We start from the raw sequence: 25,786 nt of genomic DNA, 5'->3' as shown, positions 1-25,786 counted from the left end.
GAATAGGATGTGTATGATTTCACTAAAAACTGATCCTACTTCTGTATTGGTTATTTTGGACATAGCATGTCATCATCCTCTTCAAGCAGTTCTGGTGAGGATGAGACAATGCGTCATCGTGATCGCGACGTGTGGCTGGCACAAAGGATCAAGTGTACGTGTAATCGATGTCAAGGGTGCATTGTACGAGCGCGTCGAATTACATTGAATCACATCTCGATGTATGGAGAATGGATTCAAACAGGTTTAGAGGTGAGAAGATGTGAATTGAAAGTATTAAAATAACTCATGGTGTGCAAATTAATGGAGCGCGTTGTAATATATATACTGTGATTGAAGCAGGATGCAGTACCACACCCTAACATGGTGCCATACGCACGGCGAGAGCATGCAAAGCGTCGACGAGATGATGCTGGAGCTTCGGGATCTGTTGTCGGAGATGAGTGGGAAAGGGATGACAATAGCCCTGCACCCCACGAAGTTGTGGAAGAGGAAGTGTTTGATGACATGGTGCGGAATCTTTTTAGGGATGATCGCAAAGGTGTGGACGACAATGATATGGAACAAGAGCATCTCTACAACGCTTCATCGACACCGGTTTTTGAAGGGTGCACATTCTCTATTTTACGTGCTTCACTTGAACTGCTCAATATACAAACAGTTTATGGATGGAGCAATGCAAGTCTTGACGCATTATTGAAGTAAGCATTGTAACTTGCAAATTTCAGTTAGTGGTTTTTGGTTTACAGTATAGGGTTTAGGGTTATGGGCTAATTGATGATATTGGATGCAGGCTATTATCAAACATGCTTCCAAAGGGGAATAGACTACCCACCTCAAGAGACAAAGCGAGGCGCTATGTGACATCTCTTGGAGGATTGGATTATGATCGCATACATGCATGCGTCAATGATTGCATTCTCTTTCGTGGGACGCATAAGGAGGCTCGACAGTGTCCCACTTGTGGTGAAGCAAGGTATAGAACAGATGTGAAGAGTTTTGATGTACCTCGTAAAGTCTTGCGACACTTTCCTATAATTCCTCGCATCAAACACATGTTCAAGTGCAAATCCATAGCAGAGCTCATGTCATGGCATTCCTCGCATCGATCGGATGATGGCATGTGGAGAATTCCTGCAGACACTCCTGCTTGGAAGCATATTGAAGATGAGTGGCCCAGCTTTAAAACAGAGCCCAGAAACTTGAGACTTGGCCTAGGTATGGATGGAGTGAATCCGTTTGGTTTCAAGAGCACCGCATACAGCGTGTGGCCGGTTGTGTTGGTGAATTACAACCTTCCACCATCAATGGCGATCAAGAAGGGACATCTTATGTTATCCCTTCTGATTCCAGGGAAACATAAAGTCAAGCATATGGATGTTTATCTTGAACCGTTGATTGATGAGTTGGAGGAACTATGGAGAGGTGTTGCGGTAGTGGACATTAGTAGGCCTCCCTCCTCTCGACACTTCAACTTAAAAGCAGTGTTGATGTGGACAATGCATGACTTTCCAGGATACAGCGATTGTTCTGGTAAGAATTCTAACTACCTCCCGACTCTAATACTACTAGCTATATCAATTATAACTATTGACTTTATTATTCTAACTTTTTTTTTATTTTAACAGGTTTGAGGACATCGGGTAAACATGCATGTCCTATATGTGGCCCTTCATTGGTACATGAGTATGCTGATGGTTTGTGTAAGACCATATTCGATAATCATCATCGATTTCTCCCATCAGATCACCCTAAATATGCTCCTAGTAAGAGGAACATTCATCCACAGACACTTCGTGCAAAAGATTGGAAGCGTATTTGGGAGTCTTCAAATGTTCTTCCTCCAGATGGCATGAACAGGTACATCTCCATTGTTTTCAATCTTGTTTTGTGTAGTCTCTAAAGTTGGAATAAAGATGACAGTCTGCAATCCCTTGTGTAGGTACTCCATTTTTTTCCGGCTACCATATTGGACCCATCTCAAGATCAACCATCTTCTTGATCCCATGCACATCTTCAAGAATGTGGGATCTAGTATTTGGGAACATGTTATTGGTAAAAGAGACAATGTTAGCGTACGGGAGGACTTGCAGGTCGCAGGACGTATGCGTCAAGCTTGGCCACGAGAGGAGGGTGGGCACGTTCGTCTTCCGCCTGCTCCCTGGATTATATCAAAGAAGGAGGAGAAGCAGGTAAAGCAAGCCATCACCACTTTGCGTACTCCCACTGGATGCATGAGATCGTTGAAGGGAGCGTTTACAACCACTAAGAAAAGAGGGGTTGAGCAACTACATGGGTTGAAGTCCCACGATTGGCACAAGATGCTCCAAGTAAGTGTTTTCCAATTATTGTAGGTTGAAATTAAATTTTGTAATGCCCTAACCCAAATATACATGTGCTCTTATTTGCGCAGTTCATACTACCTACTAGCATCGACCATTGTGCAGACAGGAGTTTGAAAAGATGTATTTATAAGATGGGCGAGCTTGTGAGGTATGTAAATCCCATGTAAGATCACCCTTCATTATACCTTGCAAAATGAATGTGCATGAGGTATAACGTACTGTGCATTTATTTTTCAGATATGTTAGTTCCAAAGCAATTGATCCAGCCACATTGGATGATACGCGTGTTATGGCAGTGGAGGTGGTTTGTATGGTAGAGGAGACTTTTCCGCGAACCATTCTCACAAGTCAACTACATCTCATTGTGCATTTAGTGGATGAAATTGCTTTATGTGGCACTGTGCATGCCCGTTGGATGTTCTTCCTAGAGCGCTTCATGAAGACCTTAAAAGACTTTGTGAGGCAAAGTGCAAGGCCCGAAGGAAGCATGGCTGAGGGTTGGTTGATACAAGAGTCTCTTGTATATATATCAGAATTTCTTGATCAGGTGGATAGCTCTTTGCCGCGACTATGGAGCAATGAAGAGGACTTGAGGATGACGTCTATTGTGCCTCAAGGAAAAGGACAGAGCAAAGTAATTGAGAGAACATTGATTGATGATCTTAATTTCACTTGCATCCTTAATAGTGATGTGATGAGCAGATGGGTTACAAGATACGAGGATGCAAAGACAAAAAGTCAAGCAGACAGAGCTCTCTTTCGGAGGCAACATGGCTCTCGTAAGGCGTACCCTAAGCATCTAGCAACACTTCCGAATGATATTCATGTTGATTGGTTGCATGAGGAAATGGAGAGAGCAGAGAGAGATGAGGGGCTGCATATCACGGCGGAAGAATGGGAGTATGCACGAGGATGCATGTTAAAGGTACATAGAACAAATGTAAATTTGCATTCTTTGTAAGTGATTGGCTTTTCATATTTATTCACATTAATTGCTTACATAGATATTGCTTATATTTTGGTCCAGTGCACTATGTTCAATGCTATATGGTGTGAAGGCAAGCATTTTCGAACACAAAGAATAGATGAAAAGAGGAATACACAAGATTGCGGTGTCATTAGTAGCTTTGAGGGAGCCAATGGAAAAATTGATGATTATTGTGGCACAATCCAAGACATATACAGACTTGACTTTCGCCGCTTCTTTGTGTATGTTTTGGATGTCAAATGGCAAATGAACGTGGTGGAAAAAGGGCCTAACGCAACGATAAAACGCCATGCAAGTGGCTATGTAACTATTGACTCTACAAAGTTTTGGCAAACAAAGAAAGATAGGCTCGTATTGCCACAACAATGTGAGCAGGTATGCATTTTTTTACAAATGTGTTTCATGTACATATATATCTAAGCTCGCGCACCCCTTGACTTTTGATATGCTAATTAATTAATGAATTATGTGTATTTGAGCAGGTTATCTATCTGCCAATGGTGCATGACAGTAAATGGTGGTATGTCATCCCTATTGCACCACGTTCCAAAGTAATGTATAATACATTCACTGATATGGAGCATATGGAGGATGTGGCAAGCCGCAAAGAAGATGATGTCGAACATGCCAATGTAGATGATCATGATAATGAGGATGAGAGTGCCATTTCTCATGATCATGAGGATGACCCTTCCATTGAGGATGATGGTGATGATGATGAGAATGATCAAGGCATCGGTACCATTATCAATGGGCAAAATAGCGATAGTAGAATAAATTTAATCGTAGCCTTACAAATTGATCAAATGGATATTGATGTTGATCGTTTGGCAAGGATGGATCTTATTGAAGATGAGATCGAACCCTAACCAATCCATCACTGTATTGTTCCAAATTCATGACATTTCTATTGTATACTTTGTCTTTCAATAACCATATGAAGATATATTTTTCAATATATTACGTTGTTGTAAGTGCATGTAGTGGGATTTTGTAATGGTTTGTAAACACTGCAATGCACAATGACATTTTTAAAACTTAATGGTTTTCTGTTTTGAAAAGAAATGGATTTCTGTAGTTAGGCTCTGTGTCGCGTGTAACAGAGCGTGTATTATGACAGACTTAACGCGCAAATACACGCGCCCACACATGCAATTATACACGCGCTGTTACATGCATGTATACACGCGCCCGATATTGCTGTAAGTATAAACGACCATACACGCGCCCGTAACTTTTCGCGTGTAATGGACGCGTGTATGGCGGCATTGTGTTGTAGTGAATGACATCCAGAGTTCCATTGAACTTTCAGTGACAGCTTGTGTTCAACAACTGTATGCTTCTTTCTATGAAGAATTGATGCAGTCAAAAGACCAGTTGCATAAGGCAACCTCAGAGTTATCTGTTTAAGCAGATGGAGCAGCAGACCCAAATGATTGAAACCTAGAGAGAAGAAATATCTTCTTTGAAGATTCAATTAGCAGAAGCTCAGTCAGAGGTCACTAGAGTTTTGGAGGAGAAAGAGAAAATGTCCAAAGAAGCTCAAGAGTTTCAGACTCTTTTAGATGCAAAATTATCAGCTTTGTAGACTGCTCATAATACAGTGGAATCACAAGCTTCCCAAATTAAGCAGTTGCAAGACCAACTGGCACAGTCACAGTCCGTTCCTCCAAGCCCCAATGTTCCTATTATTCCTTCTATATCTCAGTAGGACTTGGCCGTTCTCCAGAGACAGGCCACATTGTGTTCGTTGTTTCAAGATAAAGTGGAAAGATTGCAGTCCAAGATGGATTTATTATGGTCTACATTTGAGCACTTTCAGGAGTATGTTCCTCCAAACCATTCTTTCTTTGTCCACTATCAATTTGCAGAAGTTGGCCTTCTATATAAAGCTTTCAACGATGGATCTCCCTCTTCCAGAGGATGGTTGGAGTGGGGCTTGGTCTTTTGATTTGCTAGCAGAAGTTGTTTGTATGGTTTTTGAAGATTCTGTGATGATAGATACCATGTTGCTGTCTTACATGTATCTACGAGGTGATCTAATGATTTCAAATGATGTAGATCTGGCCTGGTATGTGGGGGATGTGGTTTTGCAAGATGTTTTGTATGCCAACTATTTGGAGTTGAGGATAGATGACATGTTCCAGTGTTATTCTTCAAAAGTGACTACTTTCCCTAACAATTCATGGCATTCAATGATTGATTTTGTGGTCTTGAATCAACGTCAGAATATAGCTTCTACTTATGTGCAGAGCACTAACCAACTGAGGGTGGATCTCCTAGCTTATCTTTCCAAGAACCATCCCTTTGATTCATCCTTCTTTGATGCCTACCGGAGAAGATCTGTCTTAGGTCCCTCTGTTCCTAGCCTATTGTACTACCAACAAATGGCCCACTGCTATGATATCTTTCCCTTTATCAATCCAACTCAGTAGCAGCTATCTTACCTCTTCTTTTCCAACCTCATGGTTTTTCTCAAATTCCTATATTTACCTATTGTTCTTTCATTGAAGATTGAGTTTTTCCCCCTTCTCCGCCCTGCCCTTCTCCATCTATCCATATACCTTCTACTTTTCCTGCTTATCAATGGACACCTTTCCTAATTGATTCACTTAAATTTTCAGCCACTCCTTCTTTAGCTTATTCCTCCTTTTATGATTTTGCCTACCCATCTCTTCATCCTCTTTTACTTATTCCACTTCCATCTCCTGCCACTTCTATTTCTCAACCCCCTCAGTTGGTTAGTGGGTACGAAGGATTTGATCAGCAGATTTCGAGAAGAAGAGGATGGAGCTCAACTGATTCTCTCACATGACCACAAATTAACTGGCCATTAATTCCAGGGGACTGGACAACTGCTAGTCAAGCATACCAAAATTACCTCCATTTTTCTCACCAATATTCATAATCTCTAGATCCTTCAGTGAGATTGACAGCTCATTTTGCTTGGTATCTAGCATATATGCATAGGCATTCCCATAATGATCAAAAGGCCATTCCAAAGCTTTGTATGAATGTCAATGTGGACATTGATTCCCAACAGTTGGATGTCCTATATTTTCATGCCCTATGTCTACCTTTCTAGCAAATACCTTGTTTTGCTAGAAAGGATGTGTTGCATGCAGTTCTTTCAAAATCCTCCAAAGACATTTGTGGATGAGTCCTTCTCCATGGATCATTTTCGAAATCACCAAGCTTTCAAAAGGGATCACCTTCATTGATGCCTTTGCAATGTATTTTGGATGATTCTTAATGATATATATCTCTTTTTGGAGGTGTCATTCAGATGGTTGTGTTTGTGTGTGTTTTGTAATAATTTGTATGTGATGAGTTCATGCGAGTTGAATAATTTGTTCGAAAGCTCTTTTCAACTATTGATGGTGGATGGCAAGCCTATGGTGGAAAGCTGAAGATCCTCTTATATCCTTTACAAATTTGTTATGACTTTTAATTGATTATCAGATGTGTTAATGAATAACGAAGTTTTCCTTTAGTAGTATTTTTTCTAGAGATACAGGTGATAAGTTGGGGTCGTGGTTTGGAGAGATTATTGAAGATACTAAAGAACCTTAAATTGAGCTCTTTAGTGAACTTATATTCTTCTTTTCCTTAGGTCACGAGGACACTTCCTTTCTAAGTGTGGGGATATGTTGAGAGTGGAAAAAGATTGAATTTTTGACTGATTTTTGTTGTTTTTGAGGTTTGAATGATTGATTTTTGATGGATTTAGAGTGATGTATAGTTGTTAATGGAAGTTTTTGAGAGTGTTTTGGATGATATTGAGAAGAGCTATTGACAGTAGTGTTTTGCTTATGGCCAAATGGAAGAAGCTTTAGACTAAAGAGAAGACTGGAGTGACAGTGACTGTAGTGAGCTATGAAGAGACACTGTAGTGGCTCTGGTGCCTCTTCACATCAGACATAACTCTTGGGAGGTGTATCCACGACCTAAGAAGGATTATTAAGAGTTATTATGAGATTATTGTAGTGAGAAGATGATGTATTATTGAGAGAGAGAGAGAAAGAGAGAGCCAGAGATAGCCAATTCTATCAAAACAGTGTAATTGCATATGAGAGATTGAAAGAGAAAACTATGAAGATATTGAATATGAATACTATGTGATTGATTTCCATTCAAAGATGGTGTATTTCTTTATGTTCTTTGTTCTATTGAAGGATTCTGTGAAGATGTAAGATTATGATTGATTCTATCAAATCCGTGGGAGATATCTACTATGATGCTGTGTGAAGAATTGTCGTTTTCTTTGTTTTAGTCATCAAAAGAATGAAATTAAAGATTGTTGATGTTACAAGATAGATTTTCTTGCAATAGAATTCCCTTTTCCTTGGTGTTCCTCTTGGGGCTCCAGACATTAACATTTAAATTAATCAATTCAATTCTCACACATTCACACTTCCCGATAAGTGGATTTAGCCTTGTTGGAGGGGTAAATGGCCATCGAATTTTGATTTGATTGGATGACTAACTTTGTGGCATCGAAATCTATCAATTCAACCTCTATCCTCTGATTGATGAATGGAGACTTGTGTTGCATTCCCGATATCGAAATGCAATTAGAAAAACTCCAACTCCTTAATCCACTCTCAATTCATTTGCCATGAAAATTTTCTCTTTTACACCTCTTAGGCCACTTTCATGCTCTAAATCGGCTTCAAAAATCCACTCTCAACTCAATAGCTTCAATTCCCTATTACTTGTCTCTTGTGTTTCTGGTTGGAAGTTGATTAAAGTATTGTTTAAACTTAGAGCTTATGCATGTTATATATTAATAGACCTACTTATCAACCGTCAGCGACATAAGAGTGGGATATTACTTCTATCTCAAGAGTAATGAGCACAAAAACATATTTTTCTTTTTTGTCATATGACATTCCTTCTTGAGGGTCAGGTGCTAAGAAGAGCGGTTAGGTTGGACTGCTTCACATGTGCTCATCATAGCAGAGAGATTGCAGCACCTCCATCTTGTGTATACAAGGTAGTGAAAATTGTAGCATCAATTTGCATGTGGGAACAAGGGACCAACCATTGCATCCACATCCATTCTTTCTCCATCGCATCCACATCCATTATTTCTTTGAATACCTTGCACATACGTTCTCCATGGATCACCACCTATAAGTCTCTCTCTCTCTTTCTCTCTCACACAAGCCTTATAGCATCAACAAGACCATCCCCAACCATCAATCTATTGCATCTACATTGATATACCTATATATACCCTACGCTTTATGGAGCTATTGATTATAGGCTTTTGAAATGTGCAGTTGATCCACATGTTGCGCTACACATTAGGTTAGACTCAAGGATTTGAAAAATTAAAAGCTGACATTACAAAGTACCTAAATAATCTTGGAACAAAGCATGCTAGGAAGCCACAAACAATTTGTGAAGACAAAGCATGCCATGAAGACAAAGATAAAGATGAAGCAAAAAGCCGACACCAGACACTTCTTGCACTTTTGGCCCTTTTCCTCTTAATTTTCTATTGGGCTGCCTTTTTTTGCTTTATCCTGCATCTTTTTAATTTTCTTTGCTGTCTTTGCACTTTCTTTGCACTGAGGTTAACATTAGCCCCTCCGAAGCCAAGTACCAATCCCATGGCACTTGTTGGTGAGGGTTTGGATGGTTGAAGGTTTGTTTTGTGGGTCGATGATGGGGCTTTGGAGGAGATTGTGTGCGGAGAAGAAGCATAACAAAATGGATGATGAGAGGTTGTGAAGAACGAGGATAGATTGAGTGGGTGATGAGGCCTTCGTTGTTGGTGGTTGATCATGGGTTATTGAGTGTACCTGAAAAGGAAAAGAAAGTGCACTACCTAGGGGTGTGTCTATCTCACCGTGTAGTGCATGGTATCCATGTTAGTGGAACTAGGAGTTGCGTTGGAACCTTAGGAAACCCATGCTATTGTCCCATTATTGTCCCACACTTAAGGACCTAGTTCATATACAAGGGGATGTGCTATGGGTGTGACTTAGGGAAACAGGTCTAATAACCGTAGGCGACCGAGTGGGAGCTCCCTAGGTGTGTCCAGCCCTTGATGTGCCCTAAGTAGGTGATGTGGGGGAAGGGGCTAGGGATATAATTGTCCCTAGGTGCAGTGTCTATGGCACTCTAATGGTATATGAGAATCCCTTTTCTTCATTTTCTTATGCTTCGTCTCTGTTGTTTCTTTGCTTTCTTTCTTTCCCTTTTCTCTTTTTTCTTCTTTGTTTATCTTTTTTTTGACACTTAATACATGGGATGGAGCACGCTATACGTAATCCCTATGCTCTTTAGGAACTACACTATGAGGGGGCCTAAGGGACTTGGTAAGGACTTTTTCTGTAGCCCTTTATGGTAATGCATACATTTAGAGGTATCGTTGATAGGAAGGGATGGTTGCACTTGGTGAAGTGGCTATCATTCATATATTCTAGGATGACCATGCAAAAAGAAGGTAGGAGCATGGCCCTCATCATTAGATGGGCCATTGCATAGCCATCACTTCCTGCATTTAGATTAAAAAAGAGTGGTAGGAGTTGGACCTCTTCCACCATGGGCTTTTGCTTGAACAAAATCCTAAGTATTCTAAGATAATTAAATGTGGTAATAAAGGTGAGATCAGGGTGGCATAATGAGAATTGGTCGAGGAAGTGCATGATGGATGGGTAGATGTCTCGCTCAGTGAAAATAAGGCACTCCTCTAGATTTTTTGCATTTATATTGTAGATCCTTGGAATGTCATACTTGCCATGCATATCTAGGTCTCAACTGACCCCTATTATCCATGGATATGATATGTAAGTGGGATCATTATGCTCATCTGGTACTATCTAAGCATTAGGATTGGAGTCCTAGATGCATCGCCACCATTTTGGTTAGGCTTCGTATCCACTAACGGTCTTTGGAATCTCCCAAACCTTGTCTTGCCAATGATCTACGGGCTCTCTCTACCACCTTGTGGGGTGTCTTACTTATTCCTCTATCCACTTGGTCCCAAGCATTTTCTTGAGTTTGATCACCTACTCCACCACCCTTAGAGATAGGACTATGTCTAAGGAATGAGGGTAGTGGAAGGAGAACTCAAAGGTTCGACCTTGATTTTCCCATTTCTCCCATACATTCAGTTCATGGGCCCAATTTATAGGGTAGAATTCCTCTCTTTATGGAATATGGACCTCAAGAACTTGTTGTAGCCTTACTTGGAGTATCCTTTGTGCTACTTGCTCCATCTTCTCTCTCTGCATGTGCTTCCTTTCCACAACCCTCTCAAGGGTGGCCTCCTTGGCCTACTCTTCCTTCTGTGCTTGCATTTTCTATGTTGGGCTGAAGTTTGATCCTTCTTCGCTTGGTGGTTTTGTTGGGGCTATAGAGTGGATGGTTGAGCTCGTTGTTCTAGCTCTCCAAACCCTAATTCTTTTAGCTTTGGCTGGTTCTCTCTTTCAGTACTCTTTCTCCTCTTTCCTCATTGTGGGGCTGATAGTCAAAAATTTTTTGCAAATAAAGGCACAAAAATGTGCTCAACATGGAAACATCCTTTGCAAATTGACACTTTTCTCTTATACCATCTTGTCAAAAATCAAATATGAAGCAATGTAAAAACAATGTGTAGTCCAAAAGGCTCACATTAAAAAATGTTGAAAGGAAAAGAAAGGTCAACACCTTTTGTCTCATGCTAAAATGAGAGGCCTTTTAGACCTTAGTCTATGTATGCAAATTCAATTTTATAATTCAAGAAAGGAAAAGGAGGTGGTTGCAGTCGTGGGATTTGAGGAGGTGGGAGGTTGAGGTGGTTACACCCTCTCTCTTCCTTTATCTTCTCCTTTCACGGTTCATTTCCCTCTCTCCCTCATTTGGCATAACTTTCATTTATCATTCTTGTTTCTTTCTCTCTTGTGCTCCTTTGCAAGATCTCATGGAGAGTGAGGAAGAGGAAGAGGGTGAAGATGGTTTTCATCTATCTATTTCTTGTGTGCCATTTCCTTGTGTGTTTTGAGGAGGCATGGTTCTTGGTGAAGAAGAAGGTTATCTTGTAGGTTTTTATGGCCAGCAATGTATTTATAGCCTCTACCTAGCTGGTTCGAGCTTCTCATGGTGCTCTGGTAGGGTGGTGTTCAAGGGCTCTTTTATGACCTTCTCCTTCATTTTCCCTTCTAGCACATGTTTGGCTTCCAACTCCTTCCTCAAGTTGCTCATTTGACTTTGCTAGGTGCTATTTGGTATGTTTTTTTGAATTGATAGATGCAAAATATTTATATTTCGGTTTCCAACTCTGCCATTGCCACCTCCCTCTCTTCTTTTGCTCTTTCCAAGTAGCCTAATAGCTCTTAGACATGCTCATCATATTGTGTTGACCTTGGAATGGCTAAGGTTATGGAAATAGTCAAGGCCTCCACCCAAGATTTATTTGGCTCTTTTCCAAATTCAATGTCCACAACAATAGGCCTCTTTGTTCCTGGTACTATAGGGGCTCCTCCACTAGCCATGATGGGCGGGGGTGGTTCCAATGGGGCCTTCCCTCTGCCTTCGACCATGGTCCTCTAGCCACTTCTGCTACTACAAAGATGGTTCTAGGTAGACCATCTAGGCTCCTCCTCACCAACTCTTTGGCATGGGAAGGTTGATCAACAGACAATCTGATGGTGGCAAGAGCCATTTTCTCCTCCTCTTCTCTCCTTAGCCTTTCCTCCTCCTCTTGTTGCTTCTTCCTTATTTCTTTCTCCATCCTTTGTGATTCTTCTTCTACCTTCCACAAGCATTCCTCCTCTTCTTCCAGCTTCTTCTTTTTCTTAGGTTCTTGGGCTTTTCCCTCTCCTATTGTGGTTTCCTTCTTCTTGCCTAGGATTTTTAGCAATATTTTCTTCTACTCCCCCTGGTTCGATGGGGCCAAACCCTCCCCCACCTTGCTGGTTAATGGTCCGCTCACATTGGACCCGTCCTATTTCTATTGTTCTTGGAGTTGAGTTCCCTTATTTCTTGGTGCTTGATCTATCTTCTCTTTCTATGGCTCACTTTCTTCTTTGTCTCCCACCTTTCTAGATTTTGGACATTTTGATGGGCTTTTTGGGACTGGGGAGAGGTGCTACTCTTGGATGGGAGATCTCTCTAGAGTCTCCTTCACTTTTTCTTTCCTTTCCCTTCCACGTCATTCCTTGAGTTTTGGCTAGGTCTAAGGCCAAAGTAAGGGTATACCTCCACTTATAGGAGGTTCTAAGGTCTATGATGGGAGATTGGGGTTTAGTTGTGGGCTCGATGACTTAACCATGGATGCTTTCTTTATGGGCTATTCTGTGGGGTGTTGTGCAATGGTGGACATGTCTTGTGGTTCAGTTGACATGCTGGTCTCCACTTGTGAAGTTGTTGGGATAGTAGAAGTGTTAGGTTGAGTAGATTCGGATACAACAGACCACAATTTTGGTTGATAGATTTGTTGGGGCTCTATGGGTTTGGTTCCTTGTGGGTCAATTTTTTTCTCATACTTAGCTGGTTTACAATCTTGTGGGGATGGCTTGGAAGGTGGTGGTTGAGGAATTCGTGTGCTACTCATGGACTTGGGCAACCAAATCCAAGTGTTGCCTTTGTAGTAGCCTTGAGCACACAATAGGGCTTTGGGCACTCATCGTGGATTCAACTTCTATAGTGCCAGTAGCTATGTCTCCTAGGCCTAGGGCCTAAGATTCTTGGATTATGAGTTCATGTGGATTAGCTTCTAGGTGACTATGATTATCATTTGGACACCCATTTGAGCTACTACTCAGTGGCTTTGGATATGTGTGCTAGTGGTTGTTGCTGATTGGTTGTGGTGGTTCGGAATAAGTCACAACCCCCCTCCTTAGGCTTGGCACTAAGTTGTTCTACTGATGATGCTACGGTCTTAGATGGAATCGTGCTACCCTTGCTAAAAGTCATCATTATCCGAACATTGCCAATGGTAAGGTGAATGTGCTGTGAGTCATAGCCGACATTATAGTGTACTTGTTTCTTGAATGCACATCCTAGGAGCAATTCTTTACCAGCGGCTTTGGTGTTAGGCATCACGTAGAAGATCATTGGTAGGCTTTCAGTCTTGATAGGGACTGCTACCTTGCATTTTCCTAATAGTGAATAAGGATACCTCCCAAACATGGTAAGTTTTGTGTTAATAGGTTGCAACTAGGGCTGACCAATGAGGGTCCAACAATTGTGCGTAAGGACATTACAATTAGATCCCTTGTCAATGAGTGTATCAAAGGCATATGTCTTGGGGATAGTGACCGTTATGCACAAGTATGCAGGTGTCACTGCTTCCTCATCCTCGTCCTCTATCTTAGTGATGGTGGCTTCTCTTGCATTTACATGTGGGTCCAGCATTGGGGACTTGTGTACTGGGTGGATTAGTGGATAGTACTTCTTGAGGTATCTTCCATTAAAGAAGCCTATGCTCTCCCCCTCTAGAGTCTTGAGCTCTATGTTGCCGGCTTTTGACTAATGTTGAGGACCTTAAAAGGTCCCAGTCCCCTAAACTTCATCTTTTGCTTATGGCCCTTCATAGAGTACAGGAGCACTAAACACCATATTGGGAAATATGGGAATTTCCCATAAGTTTGGGATACATGGTCAAATCTTTGGATTTTTCATAACTTGAATAATATAACCCCAAATTGAGTGCTCTATAGCTCAATAGATTTTGTTTTCAAGTGCTTTCCAATGATAGATCACATCATATGGTTTTGAGAATGGTGTCTGCCCTATGGCCTATTTGTAACCCATCCTATAGTCCCATAGTGCTTCCATGAGTTTATTGTTCCAATTAGTGTGTGAGGTGGAGACTACCTTAGTCAAGGCATTTAGCAGGAACTTATTTGTGGATTCTGCATGTGTGTTAGCCTGAGGGTAATATGGTGAGGATTTTCTATGGATGATCAAGAAGGTGGATAGCAAATCGCCATTCACTTCATTAATAAAGTGTGTACCTTGATCACTAACTAGTTCAACGGGGTAGTCGAATTATGAGATCACCTACTCCCAAAGGAACTTAGCCATGGTTCTATCATCATTCTTTCTAGCGGCATGAGCTTTAGCTCATTTTGTGAGATAATCCATAGCCACAATTTTTGTACTTTTCTTGTGAGAACTATGCTTAGGACTGATTGGCCCAATGAAGTTGATTCCCCACTTTTTGAATGGTTGTCATGTTATCACCAGGGTCAATTCTATCTTGTCCTTCCAGATAGGGACTTTGGTTTTTTGGCACTCATCATAATGCCTCACAAACTTAGCTGCATTGCAAAATAGGGTGTGCCACCACAGCTCAGATTGCAACACCTTGCACACCATAGTGTCTCTGCTCAAGTGTCTGCCAACAATTCCACCATGTGCTTCAATAAGTACATCATGCATCCCGTGCTCACACACATATCTTCATAATAACCCATTCTGTTCTAGTCTATAGATTTGGTTGTATCAAATTGATAGGGCTAAACCTTGAGGATAAGGCACTTTAGCCGAGCCTTATCTATGGGTCTCTCATGAAATCCATGCTCTGGGATTTGGACTATGTCATCTACCCAGTAGGGTATTAAATCAACCCTACACAAGTCTCTCTCACTAGTCATGCTAAAAAGGTGTGCATATGGTAGGTTGTCTATGATGCCCTAGTCAGTAGATTCTCCTATGGGTATACGTGACATATGTTCTACCATGTAATGTTGCTTACCCTTGCATACAACCACAGATAAGTCAAACTCTAGTAGCAGAATTGACAATCTAGCTATGTGTCCTGTAGCACAAGGCTTGTTGACTAAATAAAGCAGATCCTGATGGTCAATGAAGAAGGTGAAATGCATAGCTAGAAAATAATGACAAAACTTCTTCACAACGAATACCATGGCTAGGCCTTCCCTCTTCGTCATGGACTAATTCATCTTCATATTTGCGAGTTGTTTGCTAGCTAATCTCATAGGATAATCGAGATTATACTCACCATGTTGGCATGAAATAGCTCCCATGACAAACCTTGATGCATCAATGTGCACGTGGAATGTTATGATCCAATCTGAGGTTTGTAAGATTGGTGTAGTTGTAAGAGCCTTCTTTAGTTCCTCATAAGTGCATTGGCATTCCTCAGTCCACTCAAATACAATAAAAATTTTGTAAAGGGATCTAGCAATCATTGCATAGTTTAGAAGGAATCGTCGATAGTATCCTCTATGTTCTAGGAAGCAATGAACTCCCTTTTAGTTCGTGGGTGGTGGTAGATCGACAATTACCTTGCCTTTGGATAAGTTAGTGGCAATGCCATTCTTAGACACCATGTGCCCTAAGATACATCCATGTTTCCCCCAAAACTAGCACTTTAGGGGGTTCAAGGAAATATTATATAGCCTACACTGCTCAAAGACTATAGGAAGTTTATTTATGTGTTTCTCCCAATTGGAGTGGACACATAGATCATCATCGAATACCTCCAATTCTGTGTTAAGCATGTCTTTGAAGATGGCACACATGAGGGACTGAAAGATAGCTAGTGCGTTAGTAGTTAGGCCAAATGGCATGACTATGTGGGCAAATACACCCCATTTGATCACAAATGTTGTCTTATATTTGTCATTAGGGTGCATTTGTACTTGGTTGTAGCCCGGGAAGTCATCCAAGAAATTGTAGGCTTCCGTCCCCACTACTCTTTCAAGCATGTGCTCCATGTAGGGTAGTGGATAGTTTTCCCTCTTTGTTGCAATGCTCACCTTTTTATAATTCATACACACTCCAATATTCCCGTTCTTCTTCAATATAATCACTATAGGTGACACCCAATCTGTGTGCTCAATCTCATAGATGAATATAGCCTTCAACAACTTATCTAATTTCTCCATAATAGTGTGTCCATGCTTCAGATTCATTGGGTAGGGTCACTACTTGACTAGCATTACATGAGGAGTCATGGGGGATATTATGAGTCACAAACCTCGGATCTACTCCTTTTAGCTTGTCTAAGGACCAAGCAAACACATCTATGTGCTCTCGTAGGAGAGCGATGAGAGTAGGCTTGTCTTTTTTGATTAGGTCCTCGACTATGAATATGGGTTGAGGCTTTTTACCTTCCCCCACTAAATTGAATTCCTTGACCTTGGCATGCCCTTCTATTGGCTCACTTGCCTGTCCTTGCCTCTTAGCTCCTAGCAAGATCACCACTCTATCACCCTTTTTGAACTTCGTGAAGCACTTTAATAGATCCTAGGGCTTCCTTTGCTCTTCGAGTTGTGAATCCTTTGATTGCTTTTTCTTTTCCTCCCTCAATCGCTTGTGTGTTAAAATGTTAGATCTAGAGCATGGCAGGAGCTATGGAGATTGGAAGATAAAGACTAAATTCATGTTGACATGGAGAATGAGTAGACAAGTGTTACACAAGTGAATTAGGTTTCAAGATGGAAGCTTGGACTCATAACAACAATCTTGTGTATTGGACCGACAATGACACTAACTAAAAGAGGAAAGCATCATGATATTGTATTCATCATTATGAAATGATAGCCAAGTATAATGCTTTATAGAAGTTGGATTGTTCCACTCTCCTCACTATGAATATGGGATTCAAGATATCTCTTCTTAGAGCATACATCATTTGTCTATTTCTCAACACCCCCTCCCCCCCTCAAATGATGAGTCCCTACACTTGCTTGCTTTTGCCCCCCCTACATGGTGGCATGGCCTAGGAGACTAGCTCTCATAGGCAGCCTAGTCAAGTTAAAGCTTGAAACTTTACATCTTTGGCAAGGGTTTTTACAAAGCAAATCCACTAAGGGAAAAATAGAAATCCACTATGGTAAAAACATATGAAAGATACAATGAAAATTCATTAGAACAATCTATTAGTGTTGTTGATTGTAGTGGACACATCTTCTTCTTCATTCATGAACTGGTTCTGGTGGTGATCATTTTGCATATATTGTGCTCTTTTCTTGTGGAAACATTCATTGGCTATATGGCTAGTCTTGCTATAGTAATGACATATAATCCAATCCTTATTGTTCTTTGGTGTTGAGTCCTCGACCACGGCCTCTTGATCCATAAGTGCCATTGGTGTACACGAGACTATTGTTGATGGTGTGTTCCTTTGCATCCTTGCTTTTAACTTTTCTTTCTCCATCAAGTAGTGAGTGCTCAATATCTGAGAGTTGGATTTTAGGACCCGATTTGGACCCGTTCTTGAAACGTTGAAGTTCGTTGAAGTTCGTTTAGGACCCGATTTGGACCCGTTCTTGAAGCATTGAAGTTCGTTTGGAGCCAGAAAGTGCCCGAGAGGTGTTAAAGAGCCAATTTTCATGAAAAATCAAATGGTGGCAGATGGCCAAGCTAGAGTTTTCCTAGATGCACTTCAACATTAGAAATCCAACACAAGTCTCGGTTCGTTAATCGGAGGTCGGTTGACCCTCCATTTAATCCCTGCAAGGTTCAGCGTTATAAAGTAGCTACTGGATCGGGAAGCCATAAAGTGCATGGGAGAGGCCAGATTGATGGAGTTCGATGCCATTAAGCCCCTGTCCAATCGGATTGCAAATCAGAGTTCGTTTGGGCCTTCAAATTTGAAAAATCCACTTGCAGGACAGTGTGAATACAAAAAGATGAACCACTTATTCTAATGTTTTAAACCTTAGGCTTAATAAAAGCCTCTCCGATTCAAACCCGTTTGAAGAGAGAGAGGGAGATTCTCAATCAAGACAGGGAGAGGAACAAGATGGCTGCAAGCTTTCCCTTTTTAGTGGAGGATTTAAAAATCTCATTTTTAGTATTTCTCTCTCCTCCCTCTCTCTTCTGCAAGGGGCCGTTCCTGCATGTGAAGAAGAATGAAGCCCAGTTGATGAATGCTCGTATGGCATGGTACCGGATTGCTTCCAAACCGAAGGTGGGCTAAAGATGGCAGGATGGAGGCAGACTGAGCATCAAACGGGCCCTGCTTTGTAGACCCACAACAAGTTTCAAAACTCGAAATAATAAAAAATACACGGTAATGACATTTTTACAAAGAAAATGGCTCCTTTTTCGCAATTGATGAGGTTAGCAATGTTCATATGGGCTGTAAATTGATGGACATGTTGTTTACTGTTGGTTTTAGTCTTTCATAATAGAAAAACTCAAAAAATATACACTTAAAGTGTGGGAAATAAATGGGAAAGACACGAAAAGCATGGTTTTTAGAGTAAAAATGGGATTTTTGGACTTATAATGGGAAAAGTATGAAACAAGACACCAATAAAATCTACATGGTTGTTTTTTAAAGAGTCAAGAGCCATAGCTTTGAAATAATACTAATTTTCTTCCATTTTTATTGATAAAAATAAGAATAAATAAGAAAAAATAGAGAAAAATGCTTTTTAAAAGGAAAAAAATAGGGAATATAATGAGGATAAAACATGAGGGTTTGCCTCATGTTATCCCCATTTATATGTTTTTGTGAGTATTTACTGCTTATTTCGTGCGAAATACACATGAAGTTACCCTTTTACCTATGCAACGAGATAAAACCTTAAATGGTAGGGGAAGGAGGGGAGTTTGAGCATTGAAATATAATATAAAATCTGATGTATTTGATGCATTATTCATATAGGATGTCGTTAAGTTAAATAAAAAGAAGTACAGCATGAGTGTAAGGCTCGGTGTCTTCTCTCATCGCAGCAATTATGCGTTAGTGTATGGAAACATGAAAAGAATGGATTTGCACAATTTACGAGGCTATTTTTCAATTGTTTGAGAACTTAATCATATACACATTTGCATCAAGCATCGTTAAATGGTATCAATTACAAGCTCCTGGATGCATAGCACTTTGTTTCTTTAGGACTTGACCCACGTAGAGAGAGTGAGCAACCCGGCTGTAGGCCTAGACGGTGGGTTAAAGGGGATGGATAAGTGAGGAGAAGTGCATTCCTGGAATGTTAAATATATTGGCACTAAGAGGGGAGTTTGTTTCAAATGTGTCTATATGTGGAAGCAGCACATCGAGGGGCCAATCCCCAAGATGTAGAAGAGTTGTAGTAGGGCCACCGCAATCAGCCGATGGGGTGCCCTTGTGTGTGTAATATGTGGAATTTATTGCCAATATATGTATAATCTCCCTCTGAGGAGACGGAAAAGGGAATACACGTTGGATTACAGACTATAAACACGTAGTGATTAGTGTTTGGGATAGTGTATCCCTCGATAGATGCTCCTGGCCCGCGAGGCTGTGTGGTGTGGTGGGGTTGTCTGTTGAGACCATGAGGTCCGGCTAGTGCCTTAGCCAGTGTCGGCCCATTTGAGGTCCCATTAGTGGTGCGTCTGCCAGGAGCTGCCTATAAGTGGTGGTCTCCGAATCTAGGTTGTAAAGGGACCTAAGTTTATAATTTCCATTAGGAGTATGCTAAGCTAACCATAAAATGGGGTTTGTTTAAGGATGGAAAACCTTGGCTTTCCTTATACAAAACTTATAGATGGACTTAGTTAGTTATGTAGAGCATGAGTCCTCTACAGAAGATAATTTAGGTGATGAGAAGAGTAACCCATTAGTGGTTACCCCATCCTCTAATGCAATGGCATGGGCCGAGGTTTGCCTTGGTGTGGTCCTACCCAAGAGAAATCATGTATAATCATCCACCAACCTAGAGGGCATGTAATAAGTATATTGGAAGCTATGGCGGTCATGGCATCAACAAGTGATTATGCTAAAGCCATAGTGCCTTGGGAAAAACTCGACACACAGTGGAGTGCAGTTATGGATGAAACATCCCATGTGGTGGGGCATCGTGCCAAAACTTTAAGTATCACAATGATGTTAGAAGCCCTAGATGTAAAGGGAAAACCGTTGCTTAAAAGACACGGTTCCTAGGTCTTAAGTGCTAAGGATAAGTTTTCTTTTGATGAGGGGTAGAAGCTCCTAGATAAAGCCATCATGGAACTGCCTAGGAAGGGGCAAGATATGGACAATCCTCTGAGAAAGGATCGAAATGACATGCTATGAGCTATAGGTCTCCCTAGACCACTTTATAAGTTGGCAGAAAGGGACATTAAGGATAATATTAACCTCCCTACACCAGTAAAGGTGGAAATGGAAGAGGTTGGAGACCCTAAGACACTAGGGTTAGGCCATGATTGCGAGGATTTTAATGGCCCAGTGTTGATCCCGAAGGAAAGGAGTAAATGCTCTCCTCCTTATAGGGATCTCCCAGTGTTTCATGGGCTGGTTAATGAGGATCCGATGGTGCATTTACGAGAATACGACCTAACTTACCTTGTAAGTGGGTTCAATGATATTCATCGAATGCTCGTATTCTCAAGTACCCTAAAGGGAGAGGCGAGAAAATGGTATTGGAGCCTCCCAACGGGGTCTATTAAATCCTTTGAGGAGTTGAGTGATCGATTTTTAGATGAATATGAGTAGGAGGTGCCTATGACCCAAGTTTTAAGTCAACTGATGCAAATTACGCAAGAGTCCTATCCTTCTGTTAAAGAATACACTCGAGCCTTTGATGATATTCTGAGGCTTTGGCCAAGAAGAGCTACTACATTGCCAGGTGATGTGCTATGTGAGCTCTTTTTGAGAGGCTTAGAGATTAACATGCAAATCCAAGTGGGATTGCAGAATCCTAAGTCGTTAAGGGAAGCAAAGATGCATGCCATTGATTATGAGGGACATATTCAAAGATGTTGGGAAAACTTTTGGAGTTTTCCCCGCTCAGTACAAGTGCATCCTAGCTTCCAACCATTTCTACAAGGAGATAGCTCACTTGTTGATACCAAGGCAGCCTATGAGAGGAACCTTGGTAGCCAAAATCTCCAAGCAAAAAATGGAAATAGCAGGGATAATATGCCCCTTGGGGATAAAAAGATTCCAAGCCCAGTAAATCCCATCAAGGCTTGCAACACTTCCATGAGAGGTAGTTGTGACGGTGGAATTGATAGAACCATTAGGTCTACAAGCTTAGATGAGCATTCTATGAGTGGTTCTAGTTGTGCTCCTAGTAAGGCTCTTGAAAGACCTTTCCAATTTATAGATGAATCGTGCTTTCGAGTAGATGCTATTCCTTTTAGTAAAAGCATGGTTCCTATGGCTAAGTAGTTGTTGCAGAGTGGACAAAGGCAAGTAAAGACATCTCATGTAGAGAAGATGCAGCATGCCAAAGGTCCACCTGTACTAAATAGAAGCCATAAGGTTGTGAGGCCATCTGGTAATGGTGATAAATCCACAGTGAGTCCATTGGACCAATTTGGGTAGATGAAGCAGTCTAAGAATATGAAAAGGAATATGAGATGTGTTTGGAGGCTCAAAACCCCTAAAAATACTATTGATCTGTCAGATGAAGGGCCAAGGAATTGCATGTGGACATGCTTTGATGGATTCCCAAGAGGATGTGACTAAAGGCCATAATGCAACATCTGACAATAGGGACCGCCACCCTGAGATGCATCTATGTGATGGGTCTAGGCTTGAAGCTCTATCTAGTTTGGATCGTATCATTGACATATGTAATGGTCCAATTAGAGAAGAGTTACTAGAAAGTTGGGACAAGTGATCCGTTTGAATGACGACCAAGGGGATGAGATATATCAACCTAATGATGTCATCCATTCAGCTCATAGTACCCAAGAAGAGATGGCCATTATTACTAAGATATCAGTAGAAAGGCTTGGGCTAGTAGATCTACAAATAGCATAGATCAAGCTTTTAGCTGACTTGCATGAGTAGCTTGAGGCTAGTCCTCATATTTTATGCTATCCTTGGTATCCTGATTAGTTTGATAGGATGTGCTGTATATGCCAAGGAGATCAAATATTGCATGGATTAGAATGAACTATCCATTTTAGGCCAAGAGGGCCAGCTAGTTTGCAGTGCAATGTGCTATTTCTTTAGGCCAAGAGGGCCATTCGTCTATTTGGTGCGGGTACAGTTAATGGTTTTTGTTGTAGTGATTGCATCATACAGGTTAACGAAGTCGCGGGAGGGAGCCTTTGCTGCGAAGGAGCTTCTTGTGGCCATTCCAGATGGTTTCGCCCCCTTTTCGAGTCTTTTCCCTTAAGCAATTACTGATATATGTGTGTGTAAGGGTTACTTTCTTTTGTTTGGTGGGGACCAGCAATCGAGGCATGAAGTCCTAGGATTAGGCTCTGTATGTCTAGGGGAGGTCTGAGTAGTCATTTCCTCCTGTAAGGCATTGTTAGGCATTGTAAAACCTGTTTTAGATGGGAATTCTAGTGACCCTGTTCTGCTGACCTGCTAGGCGGCCGTTTGTGAGGTAGTTAGAGAAGCCTACTAAAATAATGATGGAAAGAGACAACCTTAAATATCTGAAAGACAATATATGAATATATAGAGGTGTGTAGAAAGGGGTTCTAACCCCTATAAAAATAGAAATGGAAAGAAAGAAAAATCTTTGAGTTGTTGTTTATCGCCTTGCGAAGGCCTGGTAGGTGCTTGGGGCTGAGACAAGACCCAGGGCCGATGCCTTGTCTTCCTAGGGGTGGCTTCTAGCATAAAAATAAGAATAAAAGAAGGTTGGAGTGAAAATAAAAGTGAGCATTAGAAAAGGATTAAGTGTCGCCTTGCGCAGGCTTGGTAGGTCCTTGGGTACCGAGACAGGACCTAAGGCCAATGTCTTGCTCTCCTTGGGTCACTACGCTCAACTCCCTCCTTTTTACAGGCTCGAGTATGGAAAATAAGAGACTGAAGACCCAATGTGCTAAAAGATAATATTTGTTGATCCGGCTATAAGAGTCCTCACCTAGTAGGAGCTCCTAGTTGAGTTGTTCTTAGTTAGGTAGGTAGTTCAGACCACCACTGAGGATGACCTCTTTGATGGTTCTCGTTAGCTTGGTTGTGTTGGTGCAGTTTGTTAGTGACTAGCTTTCCACTTTCTGTCAGATTATGCTAGGCCTACTCCTCATGGATTTCATGCCTTGGTTTTGACAAGGGGGTAGGGTGAGCGCTGTGTTGTGTTTTGTTGTGTATCTATTTTATATCAACTTGATACTCTTTGTAGTTGTATTTATGTGCAGATTCATTCGTGGGATTCAACGGGCTGAGTCGTCCTATCCCACGGTCGCCAATGAGAGATGGATTTTAGGACCCGATTTGGACCCATATAGTTGATGCTCGTTTTGGAGTTGGAAAAAGTGTCTGAGAGATGTTAAAAAGCCAATTTTCATGAAAAAACAAATGGTGGCGGATGGCCCAGCTAGAGTTTTCCTAGATGCATTTCAACATCAGGAATCCATCACAAGTCTCGGTTCGTCAATCGGAGGTCGTTTGACCCTCCATTTAATCCCCGGAAAGTTCGGCGTTATAAAGCAGCTACTGGATTGGGAAGCCGTAAAGTGCATGGGAGAGGCCAACTTGATGGAGTTTCACGCCATGAAGTTGCGTGTCCAATCGGATTGCAAATCGGAGTTCGTTTGGGCCTTCAAAATTGAAAAATCCACTTGCGGGACATTGTGAACACAAAAAGATGAAACGGTTATTTTAATGTTTTAAACCTTAGGCTTGATAAAAGCCTTGAAACTAATGCAAAAACTGTCAAACAGAGGGAAGCGTCAATGCGCCTCCTCATTTTTGCTCGTTGCCTCTCTGATTCAAACTATGGGAAGTTACTATATGTATATCCTCTACATCACGTGTGTTCAAGGCCTATTTATAAATATCCTTATTTGTGAATTTTTCAAGAAAAAAACATAACCCTTTTCTATTCAATCTGTAAATAACCCATTTATATTACACCCATCTGTATGTGAAAAATGTATAAAAATGGTATTTTAAAAATACATTATTTTGAACCCACATGATGCACACATATATTCATGAGTAACTTACCCGAGGATTCAAACCCGTTTGGAGAGAGAGGGGGAGATTCTCGATCAGGGCAGGGAGAGGAACAAGATGGCTACAAGCTTGGCCGTTTTAATGGAGGATTTAAAAATCTCATTTTTTAGTCTTTCTCTTTCCTCCCTCTCTCTCCTGCAAGGGGCCGTTCCTGCGTGTGAAGAAGAATGAAGCCCGGTTGATTGATGAATGCTCATCCGGCATGGTACCGGATTGCTTCCAAACTGAAGGTGGGCTGAAGATGGTAGGGTGGAGGCGGGCTGAGCATCAAATGGGCCCTGGTTTGTAGATCCGCAACAAGTTTCAAAACCCGAAATAATAAAGAATACACAGTAACGATATTTTTACAAAGAAAATGGCTCTTTTTTCGCATTTAATGAGGTTAGCAATTTTCATATGGGCTGAAAATTGATGGACATGTTGTTTTTGTTGGTTTTAGTCTTTTATAATTTAAAAAATCAGAAAATATACAGTTAAAGTGTGGAAAATAAATGGAAAAAACCCGAAAAGCATGGTTTTTAGAGTAAAAATGGGATTTTTGGGCTTAAAATGGGAAAAGCATGAAACAAAACACCAATAAAATCTACATGGTTGCTCTTTAAAGACTCAAGAGCCACAGCTTTGAAATAATGCTAATTTTCTTCCATTTTTATTGATAATAAATATGAATAAATAAGAAAAAATATGAAAAAATGTTTTTTAAAAGGGAAAAAATAGGGAATGGACGAGGAAAATTATGGATGTGTCTGTGAGTATATAATGAGGATAAAGCATGAGGATTTGCCTCAGGTTATCCCCATTTATATATATTTTTTGAGTATTTACTGCTTATTTCGTGCGAAGTACTCATGAAATTACCCTTTTACCTATGCAACGAGGCAAAACCTTAAACGATAGGGGGAGGAGGGGAGTTTGAGCATTGAAATATAATATAAAATCTAATGTATTTGCTGCATTATTCATATAGGATGACATTAAGTTAAATAAAGGGAAGTACAGCACGAGTGTAAGGCTCGGTATCTTCTCTAATCGGAGCAATTATGAGTTAATATATGGAAACATGAAAAGAATGGATTTGCACAATGCACGAGGATATTTTCAATTGTTTGAGCACTTAATCATATACACATTTGCATCAAGCATCGTTAAATGGTATCAATTACAAGCTCCTGGATGCATAGCACTTGGTTTCTCTAGGACTTGACCCATGTAGAGAGAGTGAGCAACCCGGCTATAGGCCTAGACGGTGGGTTAAAGGGAATGGATAAGTGAGGAGAAGTGCATTCCTAGAACGTTAAATATATTGGCACCAAGAGGGGATTTTTTTTCGAATGTTTCTATATATGGAAGCAACACATCGAGGGGCCAATCCCCAAGATGTAGGAGAGCTGGAGTAGGGCCACGGCAATCAGCCGGTGGGGTGCCCTTGTGTGTGTAATATGTGGCATTTATTACCAATATATATATAATCTCCCTCTGAGGAGACAGAAAAGGGAATACCCATTGGATTACAGACTATAAACGCGTAGTGATTAGTGTTTGGGATAGTGTATCCCTCGACAAACGCTCCTGGCCCATGAGGCCGTGTGGTGTGGTGGGGTTGTCTATTGAGAGCATGAGGTCCGGCTA

The 25,786-nt window shown here is 41.0% G+C and overlaps 1 protein-coding gene across 1 annotated transcript in view; it reads left to right on the top strand.

Moving 5' to 3' along the window:
* The first annotated feature begins 806 nt into the window (after positions 1–806).
* The window catches only part of LOC148028343 (uncharacterized), a 159,381-nt gene continuing 134,401 nt past the window's right edge, over positions 807–25,786 (top strand). The window contains exons 1-2 of the mRNA XM_087689947.1: positions 807–1,533; positions 1,629–1,697. Coding sequence (XP_087546073.1) covers positions 807–1,533; positions 1,629–1,697 — 796 coding nt within the window. The remainder of the gene's footprint in view (positions 1,534–1,628; positions 1,698–25,786) is intronic.

Source organism: Lygodium microphyllum, chromosome 12 (assembly GCF_053477565.2).
Source record: "Lygodium microphyllum isolate KBCC chromosome 12, Lygodium_microphyllum_v1.1.10, whole genome shotgun sequence".
NCBI classification, from domain to species: Eukaryota; Viridiplantae; Streptophyta; class Polypodiopsida; order Schizaeales; family Lygodiaceae; genus Lygodium; species Lygodium microphyllum.
Note: the sequence above shows the minus strand (reverse complement) of the source record. Positions and strands in the feature narration are given on the sequence as shown.